The sequence below is a fragment of the Pogona vitticeps genome, chromosome 3 (assembly GCF_051106095.1).
Source record: "Pogona vitticeps strain Pit_001003342236 chromosome 3, PviZW2.1, whole genome shotgun sequence".
Taxonomy (NCBI): Eukaryota; Metazoa; Chordata; class Lepidosauria; order Squamata; family Agamidae; genus Pogona; species Pogona vitticeps.
The window spans coordinates 263,498,467-263,525,469 of NC_135785.1; the positions used below are offsets into that span (position 1 = coordinate 263,498,467).

Genomic DNA, 27,003 nt, shown 5'->3' on the forward strand with positions numbered 1-27,003 from the left:
GCATAGGATGTATTTGAGAAGTTTTGGCTGAGAGGGAAGTCCAGTGAATGTCGTGAATGTCAATTATTCCCTCATTATCTCGGATTCTTTCCCCCAACTTTTTTCCAGTCGGGGTTCAGTTAAAGTCTGCCAGTGATAGCAATGGGTTCTGTCAAAAGTAGACAGAGTGAAGTGTGCTGTCAGCTATGTAACCAGTCCAGTTATTCAGCAATTAAGCTAGTTAACCAGTTAAGCTCAGGAGTGTCACAAGTTAGCATTTTTATACAATATGTAGTTTGTTTTTATCCATGAAGAACTGTAAGTAAAATTAAACGTTTCTATTCTTTCTCTAGTGCCAGTTGAGGTAAACTAATAAATAAGAGGTGGTCTGTTTTTATCTATGAAGAACTGTAAGTAAAATGAAACATTTGTTTTCTCTATGAAGACCTGTAAGTAAAATGAAATATTTCTATTCTTTCTCATTACCAGAGTCTCTGGGTGAACTGGCACGTACTGAGACAATAAGTGCCAGTTGAGGTAAACTAATAAATGAGAGATGGTCTACTGAGGGAGGCTTGTAGCCCAATTTGCTTTGTAGGTTCCTGCCCAAACCATTTTCGCAACTGTGCAATCAGAGGAGGTTTAATTTTAATATGAAGCCACACTCAGTTTCCTCACACATTTTGCTCCCACTGAAAAGGGGTAGGGGAAAGGAATGGTGTATCTAAGAAAAAGACATGGTTGACTGGATGAGACTTTCAATAGGAGTATACCATATTCGTATTCTTAAGGTGATACGCGGGTCCCATTTATACTCTCAATCAGAGTTTCAGCATCTTATATTTGAGCTGCAGCTCCGAGAATCCTTCAGCCCGGGGATTCCAAGAGTTGCAATCCAAAAATTTAAATTTTCAAGTTCTGCTCTTGATTATAGCATAGACCTCTTGTGACAGGAGTCATAAAGAGACACAGGACAGCAAGGGCTCAGATGCAAAACAACGTTGCGAGGAACCGCTGTGGAAATCAAACTGGGCAGCCTCCTGAAACAGCCCGGACTCCCCTTTTTTTGCCCCGCCAGCATAGCAAATGGCTGGTTTGTCTCACATTCGCAAGGATACTGGTTCCTTGAATCCTAGTCTAAAACCACAACTTTAAACCAGCTGGATCTAAGCCATGTTGTGACAGAGAATCGATGCACTTGAGAGGGGCTTGTTCGGGGAAGAATTGGATCCTTCCTCGCTTCCTTCTGACTCATAAGCTGCTCTACAGGATTCAAGGCAGAGAAAGAATAGGTGCTCATTATTTTCATTTGTCTGTTGCGTTGGACTGAGGTCATCAATGGGAGGGAGAACCACCATCTCTTGCCCCCCCCGCCTGCCTGTTTGCCCCCCAGGCTCGTGGAATTGGCTTGAATAATGTTGTGTCATGGTGTGGCACAGCTATCTAGTGCCAAAGATGAAGGACTTTTGTTGTTGTTTAGTCATTTAAGTTGTGTCCAACTCTTCGTGACCCCATGGACCAGAGCACGCCAGGCCCTCCGGTCTTCCACGGCCTCCTCCAGAGTTGGGTCAAATTCTTGTTGGTTGCTTCGATGACACTGTCCAACCATCTCGTCCTCTGTCGTCCCCTTTTCTCCTCTTGCCTTCACACTTTCCCAACATCAGGGTATTTTCCAGGGAGTCTTCTCTTCTCGTGAGATGGCCCACGTATTGGAGCCTGAGCTTCAAGGACTTTGCCCAACTATAGATCCCATGATCCCTGAGGAAGGAGCGACACCCGTTGAAAGAGTATCAGATTCCTAGCACCCTGTAGTGTAGGTACATTAAAACAAATGAGTTACGTTCATGGAAGGGAAGACCAGAGGAAGATATTTTTATTATCAGCAGGCAATTTGATGTAATGACAAAGCTGCGGTTTCATTCACAACAAAGTCCACCTTCACACAGATTTGTTTCATCTCATTTTTGGGGAGGAAATTCCTCTGGATCAAGAAGTTCTGTTTCCAGTTGAGTCACTAACACGGCTATGCCAGTCTTCCCGATACACAGCACCTATGAGGGGGAAAACACCAAACATTGACAGATACATCAGTGTCACGAGACAGCGAAACCCCTTGATCTGATGTTGGTTTCTTGTATGAATGATTGTGACTTGAATCAACTATGAGGGTTCCATGAGAAAGTAAGGGGAAGCTGACTTCAAAGGATCAAACGAAATCCCTGGCTTGCAGTCTTTGTGAGATGTTAAATCAAGCCAAATTAAGATCTGGGAAGTAAACTGTCTGCAAAGGACACCTGAGCAGTTCAAAGGATCTCCATCCCAACTTCCTGAATTCACACCTGAAAAGGGCTTGATGCCTGAACAAAAGACACCAGAGGAAGTTAAAAGGGAGCTTTCTGAAGAGAGAAAGGAAGGGAGAAAGAGCAGGAGGAAGACTACTCTGTTTGCTGAATCTAGGTCTCCCAAGACTTCCCAGTGTGTGTAGCTCTTGAGCATCAATGCAAAGAAAGACACCAATCTGAATAACCCACTGCATGCAGGCAGACTCAGCATGGACTTCTGCCATGAATTTTTGGGACTCTGACCTACAATATCTATAATTTTTTCTGTGCTATGGTGAACAGCCAGAGGAAGTGGGATATTTACTCACAAAAGCTTGTGATTTCTTTTTCTTTTTTTTAGTGGTTCAATAAAGGTATCACTCTGCTCTTGCATTTGTGTAATTCTGAATGGCTGAATTCTCTACAATCTTAATGGAATGTCCCTATGCTACCTGAGATGTAAAGATACAGAGTTAGAAATGTTTACTGTATTTTCTAGAGGGGTGCAGAGTTGTGCTTTTTTGGAGTCTAATTCTAGATTTCCCAGAGGGTGACCGTTGAGGCATTATTTGATTTGATTTGATTTGATTTGATTTGATTTGATTTGATTTGATTTGATTTGATTTGATTTGATTTGATTTGATTTGATTTGATTTGATTTGATTTGATTTTATTTTATTTTATTTATTTATTTATTTATTTATTTATTTATTTATCCTGCCCATCTAGACCAAAGGCCTACTCTGTTTATTATCAAAAAATAACAGCAGGCTTCTTTAAACCATCATACCTTACATCTCATCAGACATAATTACCTTTCCTGCTGAATTTAAAAAAGGCAAGAATTGGTAGCATTGAAGAATGGGACTGGGTTTTTTTTATGTTAAAAGAAAAGACACAACAAAATAAACCATGTTATTTTGCCTTTTCTTAACTTGACATCTTCCCGATGTGCTAGGTAGGCTCACAAGAGCCATGCTGGATGGGGATGATGGTGGAGACACCGGATCAGGGGGAGCTGACGTACAATTCTGTTTCTATCCACTTTGCATTAGACTGAGAGAATAATGTACCTTTATCATGAAATGAAACCCCCGTTCCTTTCCCGTTTAGCTAAGGAATGCTGTGCTGCAAGAGAAGCAAGGGGCAGATGGGCGAAAGAGGGTTTTCATATTCCAAGCTCTTTCCCACCATCGTTTCTCATCAAGGGAAAAGGCAGGGCGTGGGGGACGCTGGCACCAAACAAGGACCAGGAGACGTACGTCAAGCCTGCAGAACAGTCCTCGGGTCCCAGATTTTTCTCCTGGGGGAAACACGAGTCTCGGCAGAAGCCTCTGTGGTTTGCACAATCCCATCCTCCATCACAGTTGCTGAAGCCTGTTGAAACACAAAGAGGCAAAACATACCATTGTCACCGAAACCTGTCTCTTCTGTTATGCTGGCTGGAGAGCTCGGTGGTTTCAGTCGCTGGCTCTGGAGCCAGAGGTTGGCAGTTCGATTCTCCACGGGGCCTCCTCGGAGAAGAGCCAGCCTGGGTGGCCTTGGGCAAGCTGTACAACTCAAGGGGTACCTTCAGAGGAAGGCAATTAAAAACCACTTCTGAATTTTCTCTACCTGGAAACACCTGAAAAGGGTCACCCTAAGTAAGAACTGAATTGATGGTGCATCATCATCATCATCATCATCATCATCATCATCATCATCATCATCATCATCATCATCAATATTATTATTATTATTATTATTATTATTATTATTATTATTATTATTATTATTATTATTATTATTATTATTATTATTATTATTATTATTATTATGCTATAGTTAATCCAGGGTGAAACCTAGAGTTGGACCTTAGTGCTTAGGGAAGATCAAATCACCTGAAAATGGTGTGGTTGTGGGTTTTTCGGGCTCTCTGGCTGTGGTTGTTCACCACAGTACAGACAGAGTTCCGACTCCAGTCCTCTGAAGATGCCCACGGCCACAGAGACTGGCAAAACGTTAGGAAGAACAACCTTCAGAACACGGCCTAAGAGCCCGAAAAAAACCCACAACCACCATCAGATCCCGGCCGTCAAAGCCTTCGAGAATATCACCTGAAAATATTTTGCTTTGCATCAGAGATAGATAGCAAAAACAGACCAATGCAGGACAACATCTGTTTCTCTTCTAGCTACTGTGAGGATGATAGGTCAAAAAGAGATCCTGGAAGGAGCAGTGGCAGTGGATGTCAACAGTCCGTGCTTCTTGAAAGTCCTGGAGGACCAACCCTGAAAACCCGGTCACCACTACACCACTATGAAAAGCCCACTGGGTGGGTGATCTCACAGATAATCACTGTATTTCAGACTCGCCCTGTTTCAGTCATCGATCCAAATGGCGACAGCTGCCAAGAAATCAGAAGACCAGCCATGAAAGAACTAGGAAAAAATCCATAATATTGCAGTCCTGATGATATTACGTGCAAGTGAGCAGTTAAGAAAACGGATGGGGGAAAATTAGTTTGAAATACGATTTTTTTGGGGGGAAGAGCTTTGTGGATACCATGGACTGCCAGAAAGAGGAGCAAGCGGATCCTAACGCAAATCAAGCCTGAATACTCTCTGGAAGCAAATAATAATAAATAAAAATTTAAAAAATCATCAAAACAATGCTGTTATATTTTGGGCACATCGAGAGAAGGCAAGTGTTACATAACAGCACTGATGTTACCTGTCTGTCATGGGTTTGGAGGGAAAGTTCCATCCTATGGGGAGTGGAAGGCGGGACATCAGGAGGAGGGGCTGTACTGTATAAATATGTGATGCCTGTGTGGTGAAGAGAGATGCTGAGACAGACTGTGAGACACTGGGTTGGGACGAAGCAGCAGCTGGGGAAGAAGAAGCTGTTGTGGGAGTCTGGGTGTCTGACAGGGTACTACTGTGTGTCAGAGTACCAGCCTGAAAGGTTCAGGGGTCTGTGGGTTAGCCAGAACTGATGGGTTCAGGGTCTGTGCTTTAAGTTAAAGGTTCTAGGTGAACCAAACTGTATGCTTGTGTGTGTGAGAATAAGCCACGTTACTTTATTTTATTCACCTGATTGTTTTATTTACCCTGTTTGTATTTAAAATAAACCTTATTCTTTTGTTGTTTAAAAATCCATCCCTGGTCTGTGTGACTTATTATAGGGAATGGTTGGTGGCAGCTTAGTGTAACTGTGTGACATATCCCAGTAGGTCTGGGTTTGTCACATTGATTGGTGTCCAGCGGTGGGATACGACTGGTCCAGTTGTCCAGTGGTCCAGCAAAGCCTTGGCAAGTGTGCCCAGAGCAAGGGGGGTCTAGTCAGGGTCAGTCTGAGGCGCGTAGGTAATCTTCTAGGTGTACCTCACGGGGAGGTGCGCTAGTAGAAGAACGTGCCAACTGGGGAGACTTAGATTAAGGTGCTCTGAGGCAGCCTAGTTTTGGCGGGAAAAAGCTGGGGCAAAACTGCGTAGCAACAGCAAGCTAGCTTGCCAGCTGAGAGGCCCAGCAGAGGGGGGTAGGCTCTGACTCGATACTGTTGCAAATTTAGTGCTGAAGAACAGCAGCAATCTCTAGGAGAGCTGGTTCTGAGGCAAAAAGGAAAAAAGTGGTCGTTTTATTTTGAGGCTTGACTTTTTAAAGCAGCCTGTTCTGAGGGGGGATTATGCCCTTGACTCGAAGCAAGATAGCAGACATGAGTGAAGTGAAAGACCCCCAGATTGACCAAGGTTCTGAGGATGAATTTGGCTCAGTGCAAGGTGACAGCACAGGAGAGCAAGACCCAGAACTCAGAAAAATACTCATAGCCCAACAGCATGAACTGAGGGTGAGGGAAATGGAGGAAAGGGAAAGAGAGAAACAGCGGCAATTTGAATTAGAGAGAGAGAGAGAAAGAATGGAAATGGAGAGGGAGAGAGAGAGAATTGCTCTGGAAAAAGAAAGAATGGCGTTTGAATTAAGAAAACTGGAAATGATGAACCAGAACAATAATAATAATAGGGATTCTGAGGGAGGCCAACTGTCTAAGGCTGACCTGAAGAAATTCCCTGTGTACCACAAGGGAGATTGTCCTGAGGTGTTCTTTTCCTTAGTGGAAAGAGCGTTTGTGGACTTCTCAGTGAGGGAAACTGAGAAGATGACCATCATGCGATCTTTAATCAGTGGTAGCCTGGCTGAGGTTTATGCCGAGATGCCTGAGGAACGGATGAAAGATTTCGCAGAGTTTAAAAAACTGGTGTTTGCAAGACATGGGATAAATGCAGAGCAGCTGAGACAAAGGTTCAGGTCCCTCACCAAGAAGCCAGAACAGACTTTTACCCAAGTGGGGGCCCAATTGGTGAGGCTGCTTGAGAAATGGCTGTCGCAGGAGGGAACAGAGACCTATGAACAGCTTAAAGACTTGATAGCCCTGGAACAGTTCTATTCAGTCCTGCATGGGGAATTGAAATTCCAGGTGAGGGAAAGGAAACCGAAATCTGTGGCAGCAGCCGCAGAGATCGCGGATTTTATCTCCCAAATAAGAAAGCCCTTGGGTGAGGGGAAATCTGTAGGTAAACCCAAAGAAACCTACAGCAAGTACTCTCAGGGACCAGGGAAAAGCCAGCAAGGGGGAGGGGCCCATGGTGAAGGGAAGCCCTCAGGCATGAAACCAAGCCCTCAGAATTTGGAGGGAAAACCGAAACAAGATGAGAGAGAATCAAAATACACCAGAAAATGCTATTTCTGTCAGGGAAAGGGTCATCTAATCTCAGAGTGTGAGATATTAAAGCAGCTAAAAGGAATGGTGCCTCAGGATTCTAGTGGGACCAAGCCAAAAGCTGTGTTCTGTGTCCAGAAAGAGCAAGGCTCAGTGTCACAGAGGGAGCCTGTTGCCATGGCTACTCAGTCTGGAACAGCTACCTATGCTGAGCAGGCTGAGGAAAATGGTCCTCTTGTGGAGGTAAAGCGCTGCTTGCTGATAAAAACAGATTCTCCGTTGTTTGAGACAGCAGGAGTGGACGTAGGAATACTTGACCGTCAGTATAGGGGGCTGCGGGACACTTGTTCCCAGGTAACCCTGTGCCATCCAGATATTATTCCCCGGGAGTTTATAATCCCAAATGAGAGCATAAAGGTAGCAGGTATTGAGGGGCAGGTAATCTCTCTGCCAGTAGCAGAGGTACCTGTCAACTTTCAAGGCTGGAGGGGAGATTGGCGGATAGCGATTTCATCGACTCTGCCAGCAGCCGTGCTCGTGGGAAATGACCTGGCTGAACATGTGAAACGGGTGCTAGTGATTACACGCTCACAAGCCACCACAGGGACAGTTCAGGGGGGTAATGATGAGCCAGAGACGGAGGCAGAGGGGAGTTCAGAAGCTGTGGTGGAAACCTTAACCACAGACAGCAGATTTGGACAGGAGCAGAAGGCAGACGCCACTCTCCAAAAGTGTTTTGAACAGGTGACTGACGCGCAACTAACACCTGAAACCCCAGTGAGATTTCTGGAGAAAAAGGGGATTTTATATAGAGAAACCCTGAGAAATATCTCAAAAGGGGGAGATGGGATCAGAAGTCAGCTGGTGGTACCTGAAAAGTATCGCCCCATGATCTTACAGAGAGGTCACTCTGACATGTTTGCTGCACACTTAGGAGTGAACAAAACACAGCAGAGAATCACACAGAATTTCTACTGGCCTGACATAGGGAAGCAGATCAGGGAGTTCTGTAAACAATGTGATGTGTGTCAAAGGCAGGGGAATAACCGCGACAGGACCAAAGCAAAGTTGTGCCCTTTGCCTGTGGTTGACACTCCGTTCAAATGCATAGGGGTGGATATTGTGGGACCTTTGCCCAAGGCCACAAAGAGGGGGAATAGGTTCATTCTAACAATTGTGGACCATGCCACAAGGTATCCTGAAGCCATACCCTTGACAAACATCGAAACTAACACAGTGGCCGATGCTTTGGTGGGGTACATGTCCAGGATGGGATTTGCCTCAGAGATAATCACAGATTTGGGCACATCGTTCACGTCAAAGCTCATGAAACGCTTATGGCAAATCTGTGGAATTAAGCACAAGGAAACCACTGCTTATCATCCTGAAAGCAATGGGTTAACTGAGAAGTTCAATGGGACTCTAATGCGCATGATTAGGGCTTACTTGGCAGAGAATCCAAACAATTGGGACCAGAAGCTGCAATCCCTTTTGTTTGCTTATCGATCAGTGCCACAAGCCAGTACCGGGTTTAGTCCATTTGAACTTCTATTTGGGAGACGGGTGAAAGGGCCCCTTGATTTGATCAAACAAAATTGGGAGCAGATCACCCAGGATGACCCACAAGACGTTGTGACTTACATAGACACCTTGATGAATGACCTAAAGCGAAATCTAGAGCTGGCAGCAGAAAACCTGCAAGCGCAGAAGGTCAAACAGAAAACATGGTATGACCGCAAAGCTAGAGAGAGGCACTTTGACCCAGGGGAGGAAGTGCTCTGGCTTAGGCCCTGCAGAGAGAATAAACTGCAGCTCAAATGGGCAGGACCATATAGGGTCATTTCCAAGATGTCAGACCTGAACTACCTAATAGAGCAGGAGGAGAACCAAGCAAGGAGGGTGGTTCATGTGAATGCCCTAAAACCCTACTACAGAGGGGAACAGAGGGTTTTATTCGCGATAAAAGCAGCTGAGAGTGAGGAAGCTGAATTACCCTTCTGGGAGGGTAGAGGGGAAGTAAAATATAACTCAGAGGAGGTAAAGATCAGTCCTGCACTCACCCAAGACCAGCAGCAAGAACTAAAAATGCTGCTTAGCAAATATCAACAGGTGTTTTCCAACAAGCCGGGGATAGTGAAGGGAGTGATGCATCGGATCCACACAGGGGATGCACCCCCGCAGGCAGTATCCCCATACCGAGTAACGGGACCCTATAGGGACAAGGTGCGGAAGGAGCTGGACGAGATGCTGAGGGAGAACATAATCGTCCCCTCTTCTAGTCCTTGGTCCTCTCCGATAGTCCTTGTGGACAAGCCTGATGGGAGCATTAGGTTTTGTGTTGATTACAGGAAATTAAACCGTGTAACCACTCCTGATGCCTACCCAATGCCCAGGCTAGACAACCTGATTGAAACCATAGGGGGTTGTCGGTTCATCTCATCATTGGACCTGGTAAAGGGATATTGGCAATTAAGAATTGATCCCAGGGATCAAGAAAAGACTGCCTTTTGCAGCCCTTTTGGTCTCTATGAGTTTCGAGTCCTGAGCTTTGGTCTCAGAAATGCACCAGCCACATTCCAAAGGCTGATGGACCAGACCTTGGCAGGGCTCAGTGACTTTACAGTGGCCTACATTGACGACATAGGGATCTTCAGTAATACCTGGGAAGATCACCTGATACACCTGGAGTTAGTGCTGCAGAGGTTAAGTGCAGCAGGGCTAACAGTAAAGGCCAGCAAGTGTCAGCTGGGTAGCCCAGAAATAAAATACTTGGGTCACATGGTGGGGGGAGGAATGATAAAACCCCTGGAGGCCAAAATAGAAGCTGTTCGTGATTGGCCTAGACCCAACACCAAGAAAAAAGTCAAATCATTTCTTGGGTTGGTGGGCTACTACAGAAAGTTCATCCCGAGGTTTAGCGAGATTGCGGCTCCGCTGACCGATCTGACGAGGAAGACGGCTGATGACCGCATCCCGTGGACCAGCGACTGTGAGGCGGCGTTCCAGAGGTTGAAGGAGGCGTTAATCAACTATCCTGTCCTGCGTGCTCCAGACTTCGACCGGGAGTTTATCATCTACACCGACGCGTCTAACAGCGGGGTAGGAGCAGTTCTGTGCCAGGAGGATGAGAATGGTGACCAACATCCAGTGTCCTACCTGAGTAGGAAACTTCAAAAAGGTGAGAGACATTTGGCAACCGTGGAGAAGGAGTGTTTGGCCATAGTCTACGCGATCCAGAAGGCCAAGCCTTACATCTGGGGAAGACATTTTATTCTGTGTACTGACCATTCACCATTGCAATGGTTAAAGACAATGAAAACCCACAATAGCAAACTTATGAGGTGGGCTTTGAACTTACAGGACTATGACTTTGAAGTGAAGGTGGTCAGAGGGTCAGTGAACTGTGTTGCTGACGCCTTATCAAGAAGACCTGAAGACTGAAGACGGCGAAAGAACATGGACTATATGTATATAATGAAAACAAAAAGTTAAAATGTACCTGGTTTTGAATTTGGTTGGTATTAATAAAGGTAAATTGATGTACTGTATATGGTAAAATGTTTAAATGCATATTTGCTATGGTTAACTTGGAGTGTAAGTATATGTAAGTATTATATGGTATGTATAAATGTTGTTGTGTATTTTATGCAGGTTGTTTTTTTGGTGAAAAGCACTTTTAGCTTTCCCCCTACAAAACAACTTTTAAAGAGGGGAGGTGTTACATAACAGCACTGATGTTACCTGTCTGTCATGGGTTTGGAGGGAAAGTTCCATCCTATGGGGAGTGGAAGGCGGGACATCAGGAGGAGGGGCTGTACTGTATAAATATGTGATGCCTGTGTGGTGAAGAGAGATGCTGAGACAGACTGTGAGACACTGGGTTGGGACGAAGCAGCAGCTGGGGAAGAAGAAGCTGTTGTGGGAGTCTGGGTGTCTGACAGGGTACTACTGTGTGTCAGAGTACCAGCCTGAAAGGTTCAGGGGTCTGTGGGTTAGCCAGAACTGATGGGTTCAGGGTCTGTGCTTTAAGTTAAAGGTTCTAGGTGAACCAAACTGTATGCTTGTGTGTGTGAGAATAAGCCACGTTACTTTATTTTATTCACCTGATTGTTTTATTTACCCTGTTTGTATTTAAAATAAACCTTATTCTTTTGTTGTTTAAAAATCCATCCCTGGTCTGTGTGACTTATTATAGGGAATGGTTGGTGGCAGCTTAGTGTAACTGTGTGACATATCCCAGTAGGTCTGGGTTTGTCACAGCAAGAATCACTGGAAAAGACGATAATGCTAGGAAAAGTTAAAAGGCAGCAGGAAAAGAGGAAGACCAAATGTGTGATGGTCCGACTCCATAAGGGAAGCCACAGGCTTGAGTTTGCAACAGCTGAGTAGGCCTGTTGAGAACAGGACATTTAGCATTTACTCACTCATAGGATCACCATAAAGCAGAGGTGACTTGATGGGACTTAACAACAACAACTATATTTCACAAGATTGTTACGGGGATAACATTGGAAGGGGTAGAAACGACATAGGCCTCCCTGAAATTCCTTGAGAAAGGAGATAAATAACAGTGATCAATATAAAGTGGGCTACCATGCCCCAAAATTTAATGCCATATTAAACATGCTGAGTCCTTAGGGCAGCATTTGAAAATAAACGATTTCAGAAAACATCATGATGTAGAACTAGTTACTTTGGGCCAACAAGCAACGGGACCAGCAATTGCAAAGTTACAGTAAAGGTAATGGAAGAGGTAGTTACAAATGAAAGTCAAAAACAGCTGTATGGAGGCGTCATTGGGGTCATGGATGTCCCTTCATACTTACAGATAGCTGTAGCCAGGAGCAGGCACACGGTCAGGAATAAGACCTTCAGGTTGACCAAGGTGGCCATCTCCGCAGAGACCTTTCTCACGGTGACCTTCAAGTCGGACGGTTCCTTCACAAAGCACCTGGAAGATTCACTGGAGAAGACCCACCATTCAAGAGTATCTGCTGGATGTTTGGTTTCCAACTTTACAGCAAATGGGTTTTCCATGGGCAGGGTTAGGGGGCAGGAAGATGGCTTAATTTGGGGGGAGGACGAGGGTGCGCACGGCCACGAGGAATTTGCTCACGTGCCAGGTCTAGCATGCCTGTTCCAAGGAGGCCACTGAATGGATCACTTGTTTGGGAGGAGTCTTGCCTAATGAAATAGGTGAGGACTTCAATTATCGTATTTCTAGACAGAGAGATTTCCAGCGATGCAGATGTGCTCCAGGCACAGACAATTTGTGCCACGAGAAATGCATTTGCCTCGAATATGCGTCACAAGACTCTGGTTTTTTGCTTCTGCTGATCCACATGGAGTTTCTATTGAAATGAATCTGGAATTTGTATTGAACAGATATTGTGAGGGATTGGAAGGGAGGCAGTGGTTTGGCTGCAGGTACACAAATCTTCCGCCCAGGATGGCCAGTGGGTCTCTCCCCCAATTCCCAGAATCTCCCAGTCAGCCAGTTGGTTTGGGTCCACAAACCAAATGTTTCCAAGAGCAGAGTTGGCCTTTCTGTGAGTTGAGTTAAATGTGCAGTTCTGTGCAGTTAACATCATAACCTTAATTTCTCAGTACTGTATAGGCATCCTTCGGTCTCAAGAGCCGATGGTCACGTGCTCTGTATGGAGGACGTGGAACAGCGTCTAGTGTGGCTGAGGAGGCCGATTCGAGAGTGACAGTCTCTTCCACAAGACAAATCCAATCTGTCCCCTGTCCAGCTCCCTGGTTTTGCTGCTTTTGTGACTTCCTCTTCACCTCAGCCTGCTGGGCAAAGGTCTCTTCAAATTGGGAGAGGCCGTGATGCAATGCCTGCCTCCAGGCTGAACGCTCAGATGTCAGGGTTTCCCATCTGTTGAAGTCTATTCCTAAGGCCTTCAGATCTCGCTTGCAGATCTCCTTGTATCGCAGCTGTGGTCTCCCTCTGGGGCAATTTCCCTGCACTCATTCTCCATCCAGGAGATCTTTTGGAATCCGACCATCAGCCATTCTCACGACGTGCCCAAGCCAACGTAGACGGCCCTGTTTCAGTAATGTGTACATGCTGAAAATTCCGGCTCGTTCTAGGACTGCTCTGTTTGGAACTTTGTCCTGCCAGGTGATCCCAAAAATCCGTCGGAGACAACGCATATGGAAGGTGTTCAGCTTCCTCTCCTGTCGTGCACAAAGGGTCCAGGACTCACTGCAGGACAGGAGTGTGCTCAGGACACAGGCTCTATAGACCTGGATTTTGATGTATGCCTTCAGCTTCTTATTGAGCCCTACTCTCTTTGTGAGTCTAGAGAACAAGGGAGCTGCTTTGCCAATGCGTCTATCCAGCTCGACATCTAGGGACAGTCAGAGATTGTTGAGCCAAAAGTCTAAAAGTCCCTTGCAGGCTCGGAGCTTTTCAGCCCAGAGTTACTCCCTGCAGGGTGCCCCTGTCCCATTCCATGCCACCGAGAGTGACCCTATGAAGAAGTGAACTCGGAAACAGCCTGACATGATCCACCTAGCAAAGCTTCTGCAAACAACAAGCTTTTTACAGTTAATGGCCCTGTGATGCTTCTGGCATGAACAAAGAAAAGGAAGCTGAGCAAGACTGAGAAAATCGATTCACTTGGCAAGCTGGCACTTTGAGTTTCACGGCAGAGGTGTAGCCGTTGGGTAGCAGGTCTCTGTGACGTGTTCTTTCAGCTTGAGGCTACTTTCCCCCCACGTTGGGCTGAATGCCATGTTTTTTTTAAAGGCAGCGGGCCTCATTGGTGTTTTCTCTGTCTGCTTTAAGAAATGGGTCTGTTCCGCCGTGTCAGCATGAGGAAGGCCAGCAGGAATTGGTCTCCGGCCCTCAAAGATCGTCCTCTGCTCCATGGAGATAGTGAGAGGGTATCCGCTGGTCTTCTAAGTGGCTTTGAAGATTCACCTGGGTCAAAGCCCTTCGCTTCCTGACATGGACTGGCAGGTCTCCAGCTTCCTCACCGGGAGGGTCCGTGGTCTGTGTGCGTAGTTTGCGGACCCAGAATCACATTCCTGAGAGGGTGCTGAGAGGACAGGAAACAATAAAGAAATTTCCGTTTGCGTCCGACTCCTCTTCAGCCGGGAGTGGGAAAAGAAAGCAAGGCCGGAAATCCCCCCCACACACACATGCGCACACCCTTGGTGAGAAGGGGTTTTTGTGGGAAGATGGCAGGAGTGCAGGTGAGGTCAAGTGTATGTCCCTCTTTCCTGCCACAGCCGGCTCGGGTGGTGTCTTCAGTGCACGGGTTACAGGAGACATTGATTGGAGTCTTCTCCAGCAGAGTAGACATGAGCTAGAGGATTGTAGGTATCATAGCTAAAGTGAGTCCTGGACCCTTTGTGCATGACAGGAGAGGAAGCTGGACACCTTCCATATGCGTTGCCTCTGATGCATTTTTGGTATCACCTGGCAGAACAAAGTTCCAAATAGAGTAGCCCTAGATCGAGCTGGAATTTTTAGCATGTCTACATTATTGAAACAGCGCCGTCTACGTTGGCTTGGTCATGTCGTGAGAATGGCTGATGGTCGGATTTCAAAGGCTCTCCTGGATGGAGAATTAGTGCAGAGAAATCGGCCCAGAGGGAGACCACAGCTGCGATGCAAGGAGATCTGCAAGTGGGATCTGAAGGCCTTAGGAATGGATTTTCTCAACAGATGGGAAACCTTGACATCTGAGCGTTCAGCCTGGAGGCAGGGGGTGCATCACAGCCTCTCCCAATTTGAAGAGACCCTTGTCCAGCAGGCCGAGGTGAAGAGGCAGTCCCAAAATCAGCAAAATCAGGGAGCCGGACAGGGGGCAGATGGTGTTTGTCTTCAGTGTGGAAGGGATGGTCACTCTTGAATTGGCCTTCTCAGCCACACCAGACGCTGTTCCAAGTCCTCCATACAGAGCACGTGACCATCGTCTCTCAAGACTGAAGGATGCCTAACTAAGCTGAAAAAGTAACTTTCCTGGTCTACTTCTTTAAGCAGACCAAGGTGAATACCCATGGCTTCTGTCGCTTTTAACCAAAAACCCAAAACTCTGCAAGTTTCCTTCTTGCTTAGCTGGAAGAGGGACCTGCTCTGATGAGCCGTTTTGCACAAATACACAGCCACTTTTGTATAATTCAGAGAATAATGATCTTTCTTGGGATTTATTATTATTTTTGCCTCTTTGGGTGCAAACTGTTGAAGGAGGGCTCCCTGGGGTCTCTCTTCTGGCCCTTCCACCCCATAGAAGGAGCAAATAGCTCCCCTTTCCTGGCTTAAAGTGCTGGAAATGTATTCTCTAGGTTCCCTTCTCTGCTTGACCAACAGGATGCAGACAGTGAGTTGACCTTGACCCTTTGCTTCCCATGTCTGAACGCAGTCTGGTCTGACTTTACTGCCCCCTTTTTTTCCGGCCCTTGTCGAACAAGCCAAGAAGGGGAAAAAAATTGGCCTTGGCCTTGACAGCTTTGACACTTTCTTCAGAAAGAAGGAAACAGCCTTTGACTGTGTGGACCACAGCAAACTATGGCAATTCCTTAAAGGAATGGGGGTGCCTGACCACCTTATCCATCTCCTGAGAAACCTATATGTGGGACAGGAAGCAACAGTTAGAACTGGTCATGGAACAACTGAGTGGTTCAAAATTGGGAAAGGAGTACGGCAAGGCTGTATATTGTCCCCCAGCTTATTTAACTTATATGCAGAATACATCATGCGGAAGGCTGGACTGGAAGAAACCCAAGCCGGAATTAAGATTGCCGGAAGAAATATCAACAACCTCCGATATGCAGATGATACCACTCTGATGGCAGAAAGTGAGGAGGAATTAAGGAACCTTGTAATGAGGGCGAAAGAGGAGAGTGCAAAAAACGGTCTGAAACTCAAAAAAACTAAGATCATGGCCACTGGTCCCATCACCTGCTGGGAAATAGAAGTGACAGATTTTACTTTCTTGGGCTCCACGATCACTGCAGATGGAGACAGCAGCCACGAAATTAAAAGACACCTGCTTCTGGGGAGGAAAGCGATGACAAACCTCGACAGCATCTTAAAAAGCAGAGACATCGCCTTGCCGACTAAGGTCTGCATAGTCAAAGCTATGGTTTTTCCAGTAGCGATGTATGGAAGTGAGAGCTGGACCATAAAGAAAGCTGACCGTCGAACAATGGATACTTTTGAATTGTGGTGCTGGAGGAGGCTCTTGAGAGTCCCCTGCAATGCAAGGAGAACAAACCGATCCATTCTGAAGGAAATCAACCCTGAGTGCTCACTGGAAGGACAGATCCTGAAGCTGAGGTTCCAATACTTTGGCCATCTCGTGAGAAGACTCCCTGGAAAAGCACCTGATGTTGGGAAAGTGTGACGGCAAGAGGAGAAGGGGACGACAGAGGACGAGATGGTTGGACAGGGTCATCGAAGGGACCAACATGAATTTGACCCAACTTGGGGAGGCCGTGGAAGATAGGAGGGCCTGGCGTGCTCTGGTCCATGGGGTAATGAAGAGTCGGACACGACTAAACGATTAAACAACAACAATTTTTTTAAACCACAACTCCCAGAATCCCCATCCATGTCAGCTAGTGGATTCTGGGAGCTGTCATCCAGAAGTAACTTTCTCCGTGCTCTGCAGGTCTCCCGGCAGTGTCCGGTACCCCTCCCCCAAGTCTATATTAGACTGACTGTTACAGGAACCCCCTTCTTACATCAGTGGATCCCTACCCCTTAAATCATCACAGGAGGTTTTGCACATCATGTAAGGAGCAGCTTATGCAGTGTTGCTGGGAGGAAAATACACTGATAGGTGATTCCATATATACAGCTGTCTGCCACAGCAGTTTGGGATGGGCACCGGCTGTGGTCCCTGGCCTCTGTTCTCGGACTAAAACTCCCAGAAGCCTTCACCACTAGCTGTGCTGGCCAGGGTTTCTGGGAGTCGTAGTCCAAGAACTTCTGGGGGGTCAAGGTTGGGAACCAGCGGGCTGTTCTATCAGACTCTAATCGCCATCTTCCAGCTCTTGGTTGCACTATAGAGTCCCCAAGAGATAGGAGTCAGCGCGGGCACCAGGAGAAGCCTCCTGGCGCTACCCATCAAAAGGACATGGGGCAGTCCATTCCTGCAGTTCTGCCAGCCATTCCATCTTCCCCGCTTTAACAAATTGGGTTTTGTTTTGTTTTTCCCCTGGTCCAAAGAAATGTTCAGAAGCTGGAAAAGCTTATCTGGTGGGCCACAGTGGGTGGGTGGGTGGGAAACAATATGGTGGACCGGATGGTCTGATCTAGCAAATGTTAGGCAGTCCGATCCGACAGCATTCTTCTTATCTTCGTAAAGTGGCAAGAATAAATACATCTAGAGATCACGGTGTTCCAGTCCTGGTTGCAAGCCACGAGATCGGCCCTTGGTACACGGTGTCTGTTGACCCTGTCTTCAAAGACGCTTGTCATAAAACACACTTCACAGTCTTTGATACGGTCTTTCCATCACGTTTAATGAGTGAGAAAAATAATAATAAAAGGTTTATATTTGCTTGCCATCTTTTATATTTGTTGTGATGCCCGACAGGAAATAGCTTTCGGCTCAGGGTGCACCCACTCCACACGTAGACAGTGGTGGACACAGGGACACCCTTAATGTTGCTGATGCTAAATGCAGGGGATTGGGGCCTTTAAGACCTCTTCCCCACATGCAATTTCTAGGGCATGCCCTGTTTGAACACTTCTAGTACTTTGAGGGCTCCTGCAGATAAGAGCTGTTTCAGATGTCTGAAATCCCACTCCTGAACAGAGCGTGGAAATCTAAGTGGAATTCCCCTGCGCCAGCCGTGAGGAAACGAAGCGGAAATGCGCAAACACCTTTTTTTAACCCTTACGCCTTTCCTCCTCATTTCACCAAGGCTTCATGGTGAAGTTTCCTGCTCTTTCTTCCTCATTTTCCTTCGTGGTCAATTTCAGTGCCAGATCTGAGCAGTGGTGGTGGGCAACAGCTGTTCCTGGACTGCCGTTCCCATCGTCCTTTGCCACAAGCTGTGCTGGCAAGAGTGGAGGGGAGTTTTAGGCTGGAAACGTTTGGAGGGCCTCCCAGTTGCCTACCCCTGGATTTAGGGCTTTAAGATTACATTAATTACTTATGTGCCATCAAGTCAGAACTGATTTATAGGGACCCTGATAGGATTTTCCACGTGAGATATTTAAGGCATGATTTTATTAGTTCCACAGCCCCAGTGAACTTCCATGGCGGAGCAGGGATTCGAACCCTGGTCTCCAGAGTCCTAGTCTGTCAGTTTATCCACTACACTACACTAGGTAAGATGATGAGAGGGCTCTAAATAAGAAAAACATGTTCGGGGGAGTGCTAAGAGGCCTCTGAAACATAGTTTAGGGCTTTAGCATGTTGGTCTTGCCCAGGTAAAAACATGGCACATGTAGTGAGAAACATCTCCACATTAATGCTTCAGAGTCTGGTCCTGGCACAAGAACAGTGGAACCTCGATTTACAAACTTAATCCGTATTGGAATGGTGTTCGTAAGTCGAAACGTTCGTAAATTGAAGCTAAATTTCCCATAGGAATGCATTGAAAACCATTTAATCCATTACAGCTGTTTTTTGTTCTTATCTAGAGGCGCCGTTCGCAAGTAGAAGTAAGGAACTAATGCAAAGCCAGTTAATCCGTACTCTACCACTAGGGTGAGAATTTTTCTTCTTTTGACCTAAAATGAACTTAGGTTAAAAAAAAGGGCAGGAAAGGAGGGAGGGGGGAGAGAACACCTTGTAAACAGAACACCTTTTAACCCAAGCACCTTTTAAACAAAACCAAGTACCCTTTAGCTTTAAAAAAGGGCAGGAGAAACCTTTTAAAAAGAACATGTTTTTCCCATTCGTAAGTTGAAGCTCCGTTCACAAGTCGAAGCAAAATTGTGCGAGCGGAGTGGTTCGTAAGTCAAAATGTTCGTAGGTAGGGACGTTCGTAAGTCAAGGTTTCACTGTATAGGCTTTCACGCAGCCCACATGAGGTTACTGGCACATCAGGCTTAGCCATGCTCATTTTGTGTTTCTGGTGCACCTTAGAGATGGGCACAAACCAGGGAAACAGTGGTTCGTCGCGGTTAGTGGTAGTCCACAAATTTCCAACTTTTTCCCTGATGAACCACAAATCAGTTGGGCTGTTCGTTGCCCCTTCCTCTCTTTTAGACAGCCATTTGGCTGCCTTTAAAAAAAAAGTCCCTCTTCCACGCCCTTTCCACTGGCCCCGTGACCCTCGTATCTTGTCCTGCCACGGCCATCTTTGGAAACAGAAGCCCGGTTTCCCTTCTGGAAGCCAGGCCTTGCCCCCTCTGGGCATGCGCCCGACCATCAGCTGAGAGGTGGGCACGCGGGGAAGGGCAGCCGGCAGGGAGCTGCCAAGCTGCTTCTAAAAATAATAAAGACTTTTTGTTCAAAGACAGCCCAGTGGCTTTCTTTAAAAAGGGGGGGATGTGGGAAGGGGACAGGCTGTGGAGGTGTGTGTGTGGGGGAAACGAACCAAGAAGTTCGTTAAATCACAGGAAAAAATGTGTTGGTTCCGGAAAGTTCAGGTTCTTCAGTTTGGGCGAACACGAACTGGCCTGAACCAAAGAACCAAGGATTTTTGACGAACGTCCTGGTTTGTGTTGTGGTTCGCGCCCATACAACGCAGATGGTACCGGACACGTCCACAGTGGCAGAAAGTCAGCGATCCTTTGGTCTACCTTCTGAAACCCCCAGTGGTGTGGGGGGACATCATTAACAGGCAATGGGGGGATTCGCACTCGGGACACAGACTCAAACACTTGCCAGCGTCCCTGGCACAGACTCCCCGTGGGATCCTGCTGATTTTTATCGGACCTCACATCCTAATTTTTTTTCTCAGACGCACAAACCAAACGGGGTTCCAGCCCGGAAGCAGCTCAAATTTGCAATTCCCCCACGTGGTGTTTTGATTTCTGCATAACCGTGATTTGGTTAACGTCATCATTTTTTTTAAAAAAAACTTTAACTTGTTCAAAGGCACACTCTTTAAAGACTTTATAATGTTTTGCAATGACGGAAAACGCTGCCATAAAGCAAAGGTGTCCAAAGATAAGCAAAGTTGAGATTATTGTACTTGGAAATCTCGGTTACTAGATTCACCTTCCCCTCTTTCTAGACCTCATTATGACCAAAACCGTCAAGAGTGACGCTTTGAAAATTTTTGTATACTTTCCGATCTTAAAATTGTCTGTTAATGTTGTCAGATGCCTCCTTATTCGCCGTTTGTCGTTTTAAAGATCTTTTCACGATGCTAGCCACCGTTGCGTACTCATTGTTTTCAACTTTTAATACGGCCTTTCATTGTTTGTAAGCTGCCTCGAGTCTTTTTGCAAGGAGAAAAGCGGAGTGATTTAAAAAAATAAAATAAAATAAAATTCAACGAAAGAAAACTTGATAGTAGGGATAGCCAGAAAAGGCTTATGATGTTGCCGTTCTTCTTTCATTTAAAGTTTTCCATCCCCTCTGAGCATATTCCCTAGAAATCCTTTTTGACCAGGGGAAACCTTGAAATATATTTATTATTATTGGGGGTGGGGGTGGTTTGGACACGTTTAACTGAAAGAATCATGTCCGTGGCCGATGACACCACCAGCACTTCTGCAGGCAGAACCCCGCAACAGGATTCCAGCCGGTCTTTGCAAAGGCTGCTCCTTATTCCCTCTTGTTTCCTGAAGGTTGGCCGGAGGTAAACCTCTTGCCCTGAAAAACAAACAAAAAAAAGTTCCTGCATGAGAATCTTGAATCCTGGCAGGGGAAAAAAAATATTATTGGAAAGCCCTCTTGCCTGGGGACCTGCAGGAAGCAATAACCGGACGACTGTATATCTAGATCAGGGTGTTGCCATCGGGTCAGTTCTGACGTGTGGTCGCTTTTAGGGGCCGTTTTTCAATATCCCCTCTGCTTAATTTAATTTAATTAATTAATTTATTAAATGTATGAATATTTGCACCCGTCCCGCACGGGGCCTTTCAAGGCAAGGTCTTGGAAAGGAAGGCAGGCAGAAGGGGGGGGTCCTGCCTTTTTTGGGGGGCAGGCGGGCGCTCTGCACGCGCTCCGGGCGGGGGGAAAGCCCTCTGTCCGCCGGCAGGGGGCGCCCTCCCCTCCCCTCCTCGTCCGGGCGTCTTCCCGGGGCCTGGGGGGGGGGACGATGGGTCCGGCGGGGCTGCGGGTGCGAGTGGTGCGCCTGGGGCGCGCGTCCTACGCGGAGTCGCTGGCGGCGCAGGAGCGGAGCGTGGCGCGGCTGCTGGAGCGGCAGCGTTTGCAACAGCAGCAGGCGGAGGAGGGTCCGCCTCGTCCGGCCCCGGCGGGGCGGCTGCTGGTGTGGGAGCCCTCGGGGCCGGTCTACACGGTGGGGCTGCGGGGCCTGGGCGCCGGGGAGGCGGAGGCGGCGACGGAGCGGCGGGTGCGGGCGCTGGGGGCGGGCTGGGCGCGGGCGCGGCGGGGCGGGCTGGCCACCTTCCACGGGCCCGGGCAGCTGGTGGCCTACCCGGTGCTGGACCTGCGGCGCCTGGGCCTCTCGCTGCGCGCCTACGTGGCCGCCCTGGAGCGCCTGGCCGTGGCCGCCCTCCGCCGCCTCGGCCTCGCCCACGCCCGCGCCCTCCCGCCGCCCTGCACGGGCGTCTGGCTCGGCCCGGCCAAGGTCTGCGCCATCGGTGAGCCCGGCAAGGAGGGAGGGAAGGAAGGAAGGGAGGGGGGCGGGGGACGGACTGCAAAGCCCAGCATCCGCCACCACCAGGGGGAGGGGAGGGAGGGAGGGGGGACGGCAAAGCCCAGTATCCACCACCTCCGGGGGAGGGGGGAACCGCAAAGCCCAGCATCAACTATTCCCAGGGGGAGGGAGGGGACTGCAAAGCTCAGCATCCACCACCCCAGGGAAGGAAGGGGGACTACAAAGCCCAGCATCCACCATCTCCGGGGGAGGGGAAGGAGGACTGCAAAGCCCAGCATCCACCACCCCAGGGGGAGGGGGGGAGGGGGACTGCAAAGCCCAGCATCCACCATCTCCGGGGGAGGGGAAGGAGGACTGCAAAGCCCAGCATCCGCCACCCCCGGGGGAGGGGAGGGAGGGGGACTGCAAAGCCCAGCATCCACCACCCCAAGGGGGAGGAAGGGAGGGGAGACGGCAAAGCTCAGCATCCACCACCACCAGGGAGCAGAGGGGGGACTGCAAAGCTCAGCATCCACTACCCCCAGGAGAGGGAGGGGGACTGCAAAGCCCAGCATCCACCCCCCAACAGGAGGGGGGACTGCAAAGCTTAGCATCCACCGGCACCCAGCATCCCCTCCCCCAGCAGGGGAAGAGGGTTGTGAAGAAAGAGAAAGGCAGGAAGGAAGGCAGCCTCTGGACAAGTATTAATAGCAGGTCACAGGAGAAAGCATGCCTGGGGGATTACAATGCCCCCGAACCCCCAGCATGCATGGACTATAATGCCCAGCATCCCCCAGCAGGGAATTGGGGGGTGGGGCTCCTGCAGGTGATTGTGATTGAAAGAGAAGGGCGGGAGAGCAGGAAGGTCCCGGGGAAGCATTAAGGCCAGGCAAGACTGGGAAGACAGCTTGGGGGGGGGACGGGACTCCCAACCGGCATAGATGGGGTATGGGGGCCTCCGGCAAAAGAGAAAAGCCAGGAGGGGCACATGGACTCTGGAGATCGTGGCTGGGGGATTCTGGGTATTGCAGTCCAAGCCAGCAGGGGAATCTGGCCGTTAAGAAGCTCTGCTTAGGGGGGGTTTTGGGGAGTTGCATTAGAAAAATTAAAAGAAATAAGGAAGTCACAAAGCGGCCCAGGGTAACATGAAGCATCGTCCAACAGACATGATTTTGCAACTTCTGTTGACTCAAGTCTTGTGAACTCTCCAGAAAGGCCCGGAAAGCATTTACAGGAAGGGCGATGCTCTCAACTGCTGGTTTGTGGTGTTCTAATGAAAACGGGCTATGAGGCAGGCTTGTAGACCCTCCTCCACACGTGGCAGCAAAATGTGGGCCACGTGTTGCAACGTTCTTCCGGCTTTTTGGTTGGGTTGACCGGAAGGCTAAAAAGGTCCACCGTTTTTCCAGCCGCGTGGACAGGCCTCTTTCGTCTTCTGCTTTCTAGGCGTCCACTGCGGGAGGCACATCACGTCCCACGGCTTGGCCCTGAACTGCTGCACGGATCTGACGTGGTTTGACCACATCGTTCCTTGTGGCCTGGAAGGAAAGGAAGTGACGTCTTTGAGCAAGGAACTGCAAAGGCACGTCTCGGTGGAAGAAGCAACGGAGCCTTTCCTGGCCTCGTTTCAGGAGGTGTTTAATTGCACTTTAATTGAATAAACTCCGAGATCGAGAGGGAACCATTCGTCACCGGAACGGTGGACTGGCACTCATTTTGAGGTGTTCTCATGAGCATAGAATGCATTTCCTAAGTGAAGATAGTGAAACTTGACACATACACTCTCGGACGTATGTGTAATTGTTATCATCCACGCTGTTTACCCAACAAAAAGCTTTTCAGGAGAGATTTGCTAAGCTTCTCTCGCAGAGCATTTTCAGTGCCTCTAATAAAATGATATTTCTCAGGAATGTCTTGATAGTTAAACTGGATGACAACGCTTGTTAACGTTTGCGATGTAGATTGTAGAGCTGGAGTATCTATTTCTGTTCGTGTCCCTAAAATGAGTTCATGTGCCTTTATATGTATGCTATATTCCTGGTGTATCCTTTTTTTCAATTGCCTGTAAAAAAAGAAAAAGAGAGATAGTAAAGATGAAGAAAAGACAAACATTTTGCAGATGGGAAGATGGCCTTCTTATTCATGCTTCAAAAGAATAAAAGATAATCTCCATTACAGTATTCAGTAGCTTGTGAAAACTGTTCAGAATACTGCTTTTCATCGTAAACAACAAAGCAAGTATGCCGTTCTTCTGCAGGGAAACAATGGTTAATAACCCTGAAAATCCGTAAATGTTTGCAGTGTTTATCAAGCGAGTGTTCAAGTCAAGCAAACCACTTGAATTAACACACCTTTCTGAAACATGTCCTTGAAAATATCTGTTTCAGTTTTGGAAATAAGTGAAAAGTATCTCAGTCCCTTCTCATCTCTTCCTGGCTGCCAAGACAGAATTAATACAGTCATGCCCCACTTAACGATTGCCCCACATTACGACGAATCCGCTTTACAACAATGTTTTTGCGATAGCAATTACGATTGCAAAACAATGTTTTAAATGGTTTTTTTTTTCACTTTGCGAAGATCGGTTCCCTGCTTCAGGAACCAATTCTTTGCATTACGACGATCAAAGCAGCTGATCGTCGGGTTTTCAAAATGGCCGACGGGTGCTCAAAATTGCTCCCCGCTGTGCTTAGGGATGGATTCCTCGCTATACAGGCACTGAAAATGGCTGCCGTATGGAGGATCTTCGCTGGACGGTGAGGTTTTAGCCCACTGGAACGCATTAACCGGGTTTTAATGCGTTCCAGTGGGTTTTTTATTTTCGCTTTACAACATTTTCGCTCTACAGCGATTTCGCTGGAGCGAATTAATGTCGTTAAGAGAGGCACCACTGTATTGCAATATAGTAATAATAGTCATATGCTGTCAAGTCACTTATGATTTCCAGTGGCCCTTTCCAGCGTTTCCTAGGTAGAGAATACTCAAAAAGTGGTTTCCTTATGGGAGAGTCCTGGGACTGTGCAGCTTACCCAAGGATGCACAGGCTGGCTCGTCTCTCCAGGAGGCACACTGGAGAATTGAACTCCCAATATCTTAACCACTGAACTATCCAACTAGCCAATATAAGGTGTCTTTAGTTGAGTTGCTTTTCATGTGTTTTTAATTTGATTCAAGTTAGGGCTCTACCCAGCCACAAGAACTGGTGATCACTGCACACTAAAGACCAGCTAACAACACCCATCAATCACAGTGACAGATCATCTCTCCCCATTATCACAACAATACACCCACAACAACAAAAACAGGCTGATCACCATAATCACCCAATCTCCTGAAAAGGACAAAAAGCTGGTCCCACAACTATAAATACTCAACTATCCCACAAACTGCACCAGAGCACAGACAGAGTTCTGACTCCTGTCCTCTGAAGATGCCAGCCACAGAGACTGGCGAAACATTAGGAAGAAAAACCTTAAGAACACGGCCCAACAGCCTGAAAAACCTACAATAACCATTAGTGTTTTTATTCATCTATCATGATTTCTTACCATAATATCCTGCCTTTCAACAGGTGAGTTGTCAGGGGTGGCTTATAATAAATAATATAAATGGGTGGTGGTGGTTCCGGCTTCCCAAGTCAGTTCCAACACATGGGAGCCCTAAATAGGGCTTTTTGAAGTGTATTCGATGTTCAAGGAGTGGTTTCCCATGGCCGTTCCCCACTCCTCGTGAGTTTCCATGGCCCAGTGGCCTCCTGAGTTGAAGTGCAACATCGGTTCCCTATAAACATTCATCCCATTAACAATAAACATTATTACAATATCACACTTGACACAGCCGTTATCGATTGCATACTGAATCATGCAGCGCTCTGTGCCACAGATCTGGTCTGTGGACACTTCTTAACTGATGGAAATTGGCTGCTAAATGTTTTTTTTAATTTTTATTTTATTTTCACAGAAAAAGAGAAAAAAGGGGGGGGAAAGCAAGGGAAAAAGCAAACAAACAAACAAAAAAACCCTAACCCCTCAAATTAAGCTAAACCCTCCCCCCTTTGGAGTCAGAGACTCCAACCTCGTTAACCCCTCTGCTCTCCCCAATTTAATTTCCAGTATATACTGAGTAGATATACATACATCGTAAACTTTTGGCCCATAAGTAAACTCAATTTTGAATTCAAAAGGGCACAGTGAATTTGGGAAGCCGCCTTGTACTGAGTGAGACTCTCGCTCCGTCGAACCCAGCCCTCTGAACGCTGACATGAAGCATTGGCTTTCTAGGGTTGCTACCGGAGATTTTCCCAGCCTGGCTGGAGTTGCTGGGGATATAGTCTGGAGCTTTCTAAACACTAGGCGGGTCCTTACCTCTTGTTTTGATGCCCTAAAGTGTCTTTGGAGTGGCGCATTTAGCTTGAGGTAGGTTTACCGCTGGATTTAAGCATTTCGCTGCAGAGCCAGATGTTCTGGGTTCGATTCCCACTTGATCCATAGGGCCCCTTCCAGTTCTGCAATTCTAAGCTGAATTCGAAATACATTCATCGTCATCACGAACAAGCCAGAAACTTCCGTCGGCTTTGCATTTCTTTCAGGGCAGCTGGAATGTGCTGCTCTGCCCTGTCACCCTCCCCTTTTAGGCTGTCCGAAGGTGACCAACGTGTACAAGGCGGTTCCACTTTTTGGACAGCGTGTTTTTGGAGGTCACCCTCTGTGGGGCTCTGTCATTAGTCCTTTCAAGAAGTCCCATAGGGTTGGTCTAGGATGGACTGTGCAGTTTGTGGCCATACTGGTGTTTGTGATGCAACCCCCCCCATCCACCGTAGCCAGTAGCTGAAGAATGATGGGCACTGTAGTCTAAAAACAATTGGAGGGCTGCAGTTGCTTGCCCTGATTGAGAGCAAAAGGAACACTGACACACACATTATATTATTTGGGAAACCGCCAGTGGAACTATATCTGCATCTTAGATTTTCCAGTTTGTCCATCATTTTGTTTTAAAGAGAAGAGGTTGATGGTGGTGGTGGAGGTTTCTGTTCTCAGACGCACCTGGGGTGGTCTCAAAATGGACACCAGGAAGCATCATCTTGTACAACGGATGCTCCTTTAGAGGAGGTTCTGCTGCATGCCTTACCCATGGCTGTACTGGAACGGACCAGTGGCAGCCGAGGCCAAATGACGGCCAGAAACCCACCTGGTTAGGTATTAACACATGGACAGGGAAAGAAAATAGGGTTGGTCTGTCTGTAGATCCCTCACAAAGCTGCAGTCGGAATCACAGACTTCTCCAGTTTTCAGTGAGAAACAAGGCAGCTGGT

The 27,003-nt window shown here is 47.5% G+C and overlaps 1 protein-coding gene and 1 long non-coding RNA gene across 2 annotated transcripts; one reads left to right on the plus strand and one right to left on the minus strand.

Annotated features, from left to right (window-relative positions):
* Window positions 1–1,835: 1,835 nt before the first annotated feature.
* On the minus strand, window positions 1,836–12,679 carry LOC140705381 (uncharacterized). Its single transcript, XR_012084761.2, has 3 exons — window positions 11,825–12,679; window positions 3,563–3,677; window positions 1,836–2,030 (listed from the first exon to the last, which is right to left on the minus strand). It is a non-coding gene; the product is annotated as an uncharacterized LOC140705381 (long non-coding RNA).
* An 8,465-nt stretch (window positions 12,680–21,144) lies between these two features.
* On the plus strand, window positions 21,145–23,870 carry LIPT2 (lipoyl(octanoyl) transferase 2). The gene is made up of 2 exons (XM_072993412.2): window positions 21,145–21,696; window positions 23,139–23,870. Exons 1-2 carry the CDS (start codon window positions 21,192–21,194, stop codon window positions 23,351–23,353), a joined length of 720 nt encoding a protein of 239 aa, XP_072849513.2. The 5' UTR covers window positions 21,145–21,191; the 3' UTR covers window positions 23,354–23,870.
* The last annotated feature ends 3,133 nt before the right edge of the window (window positions 23,871–27,003 follow it).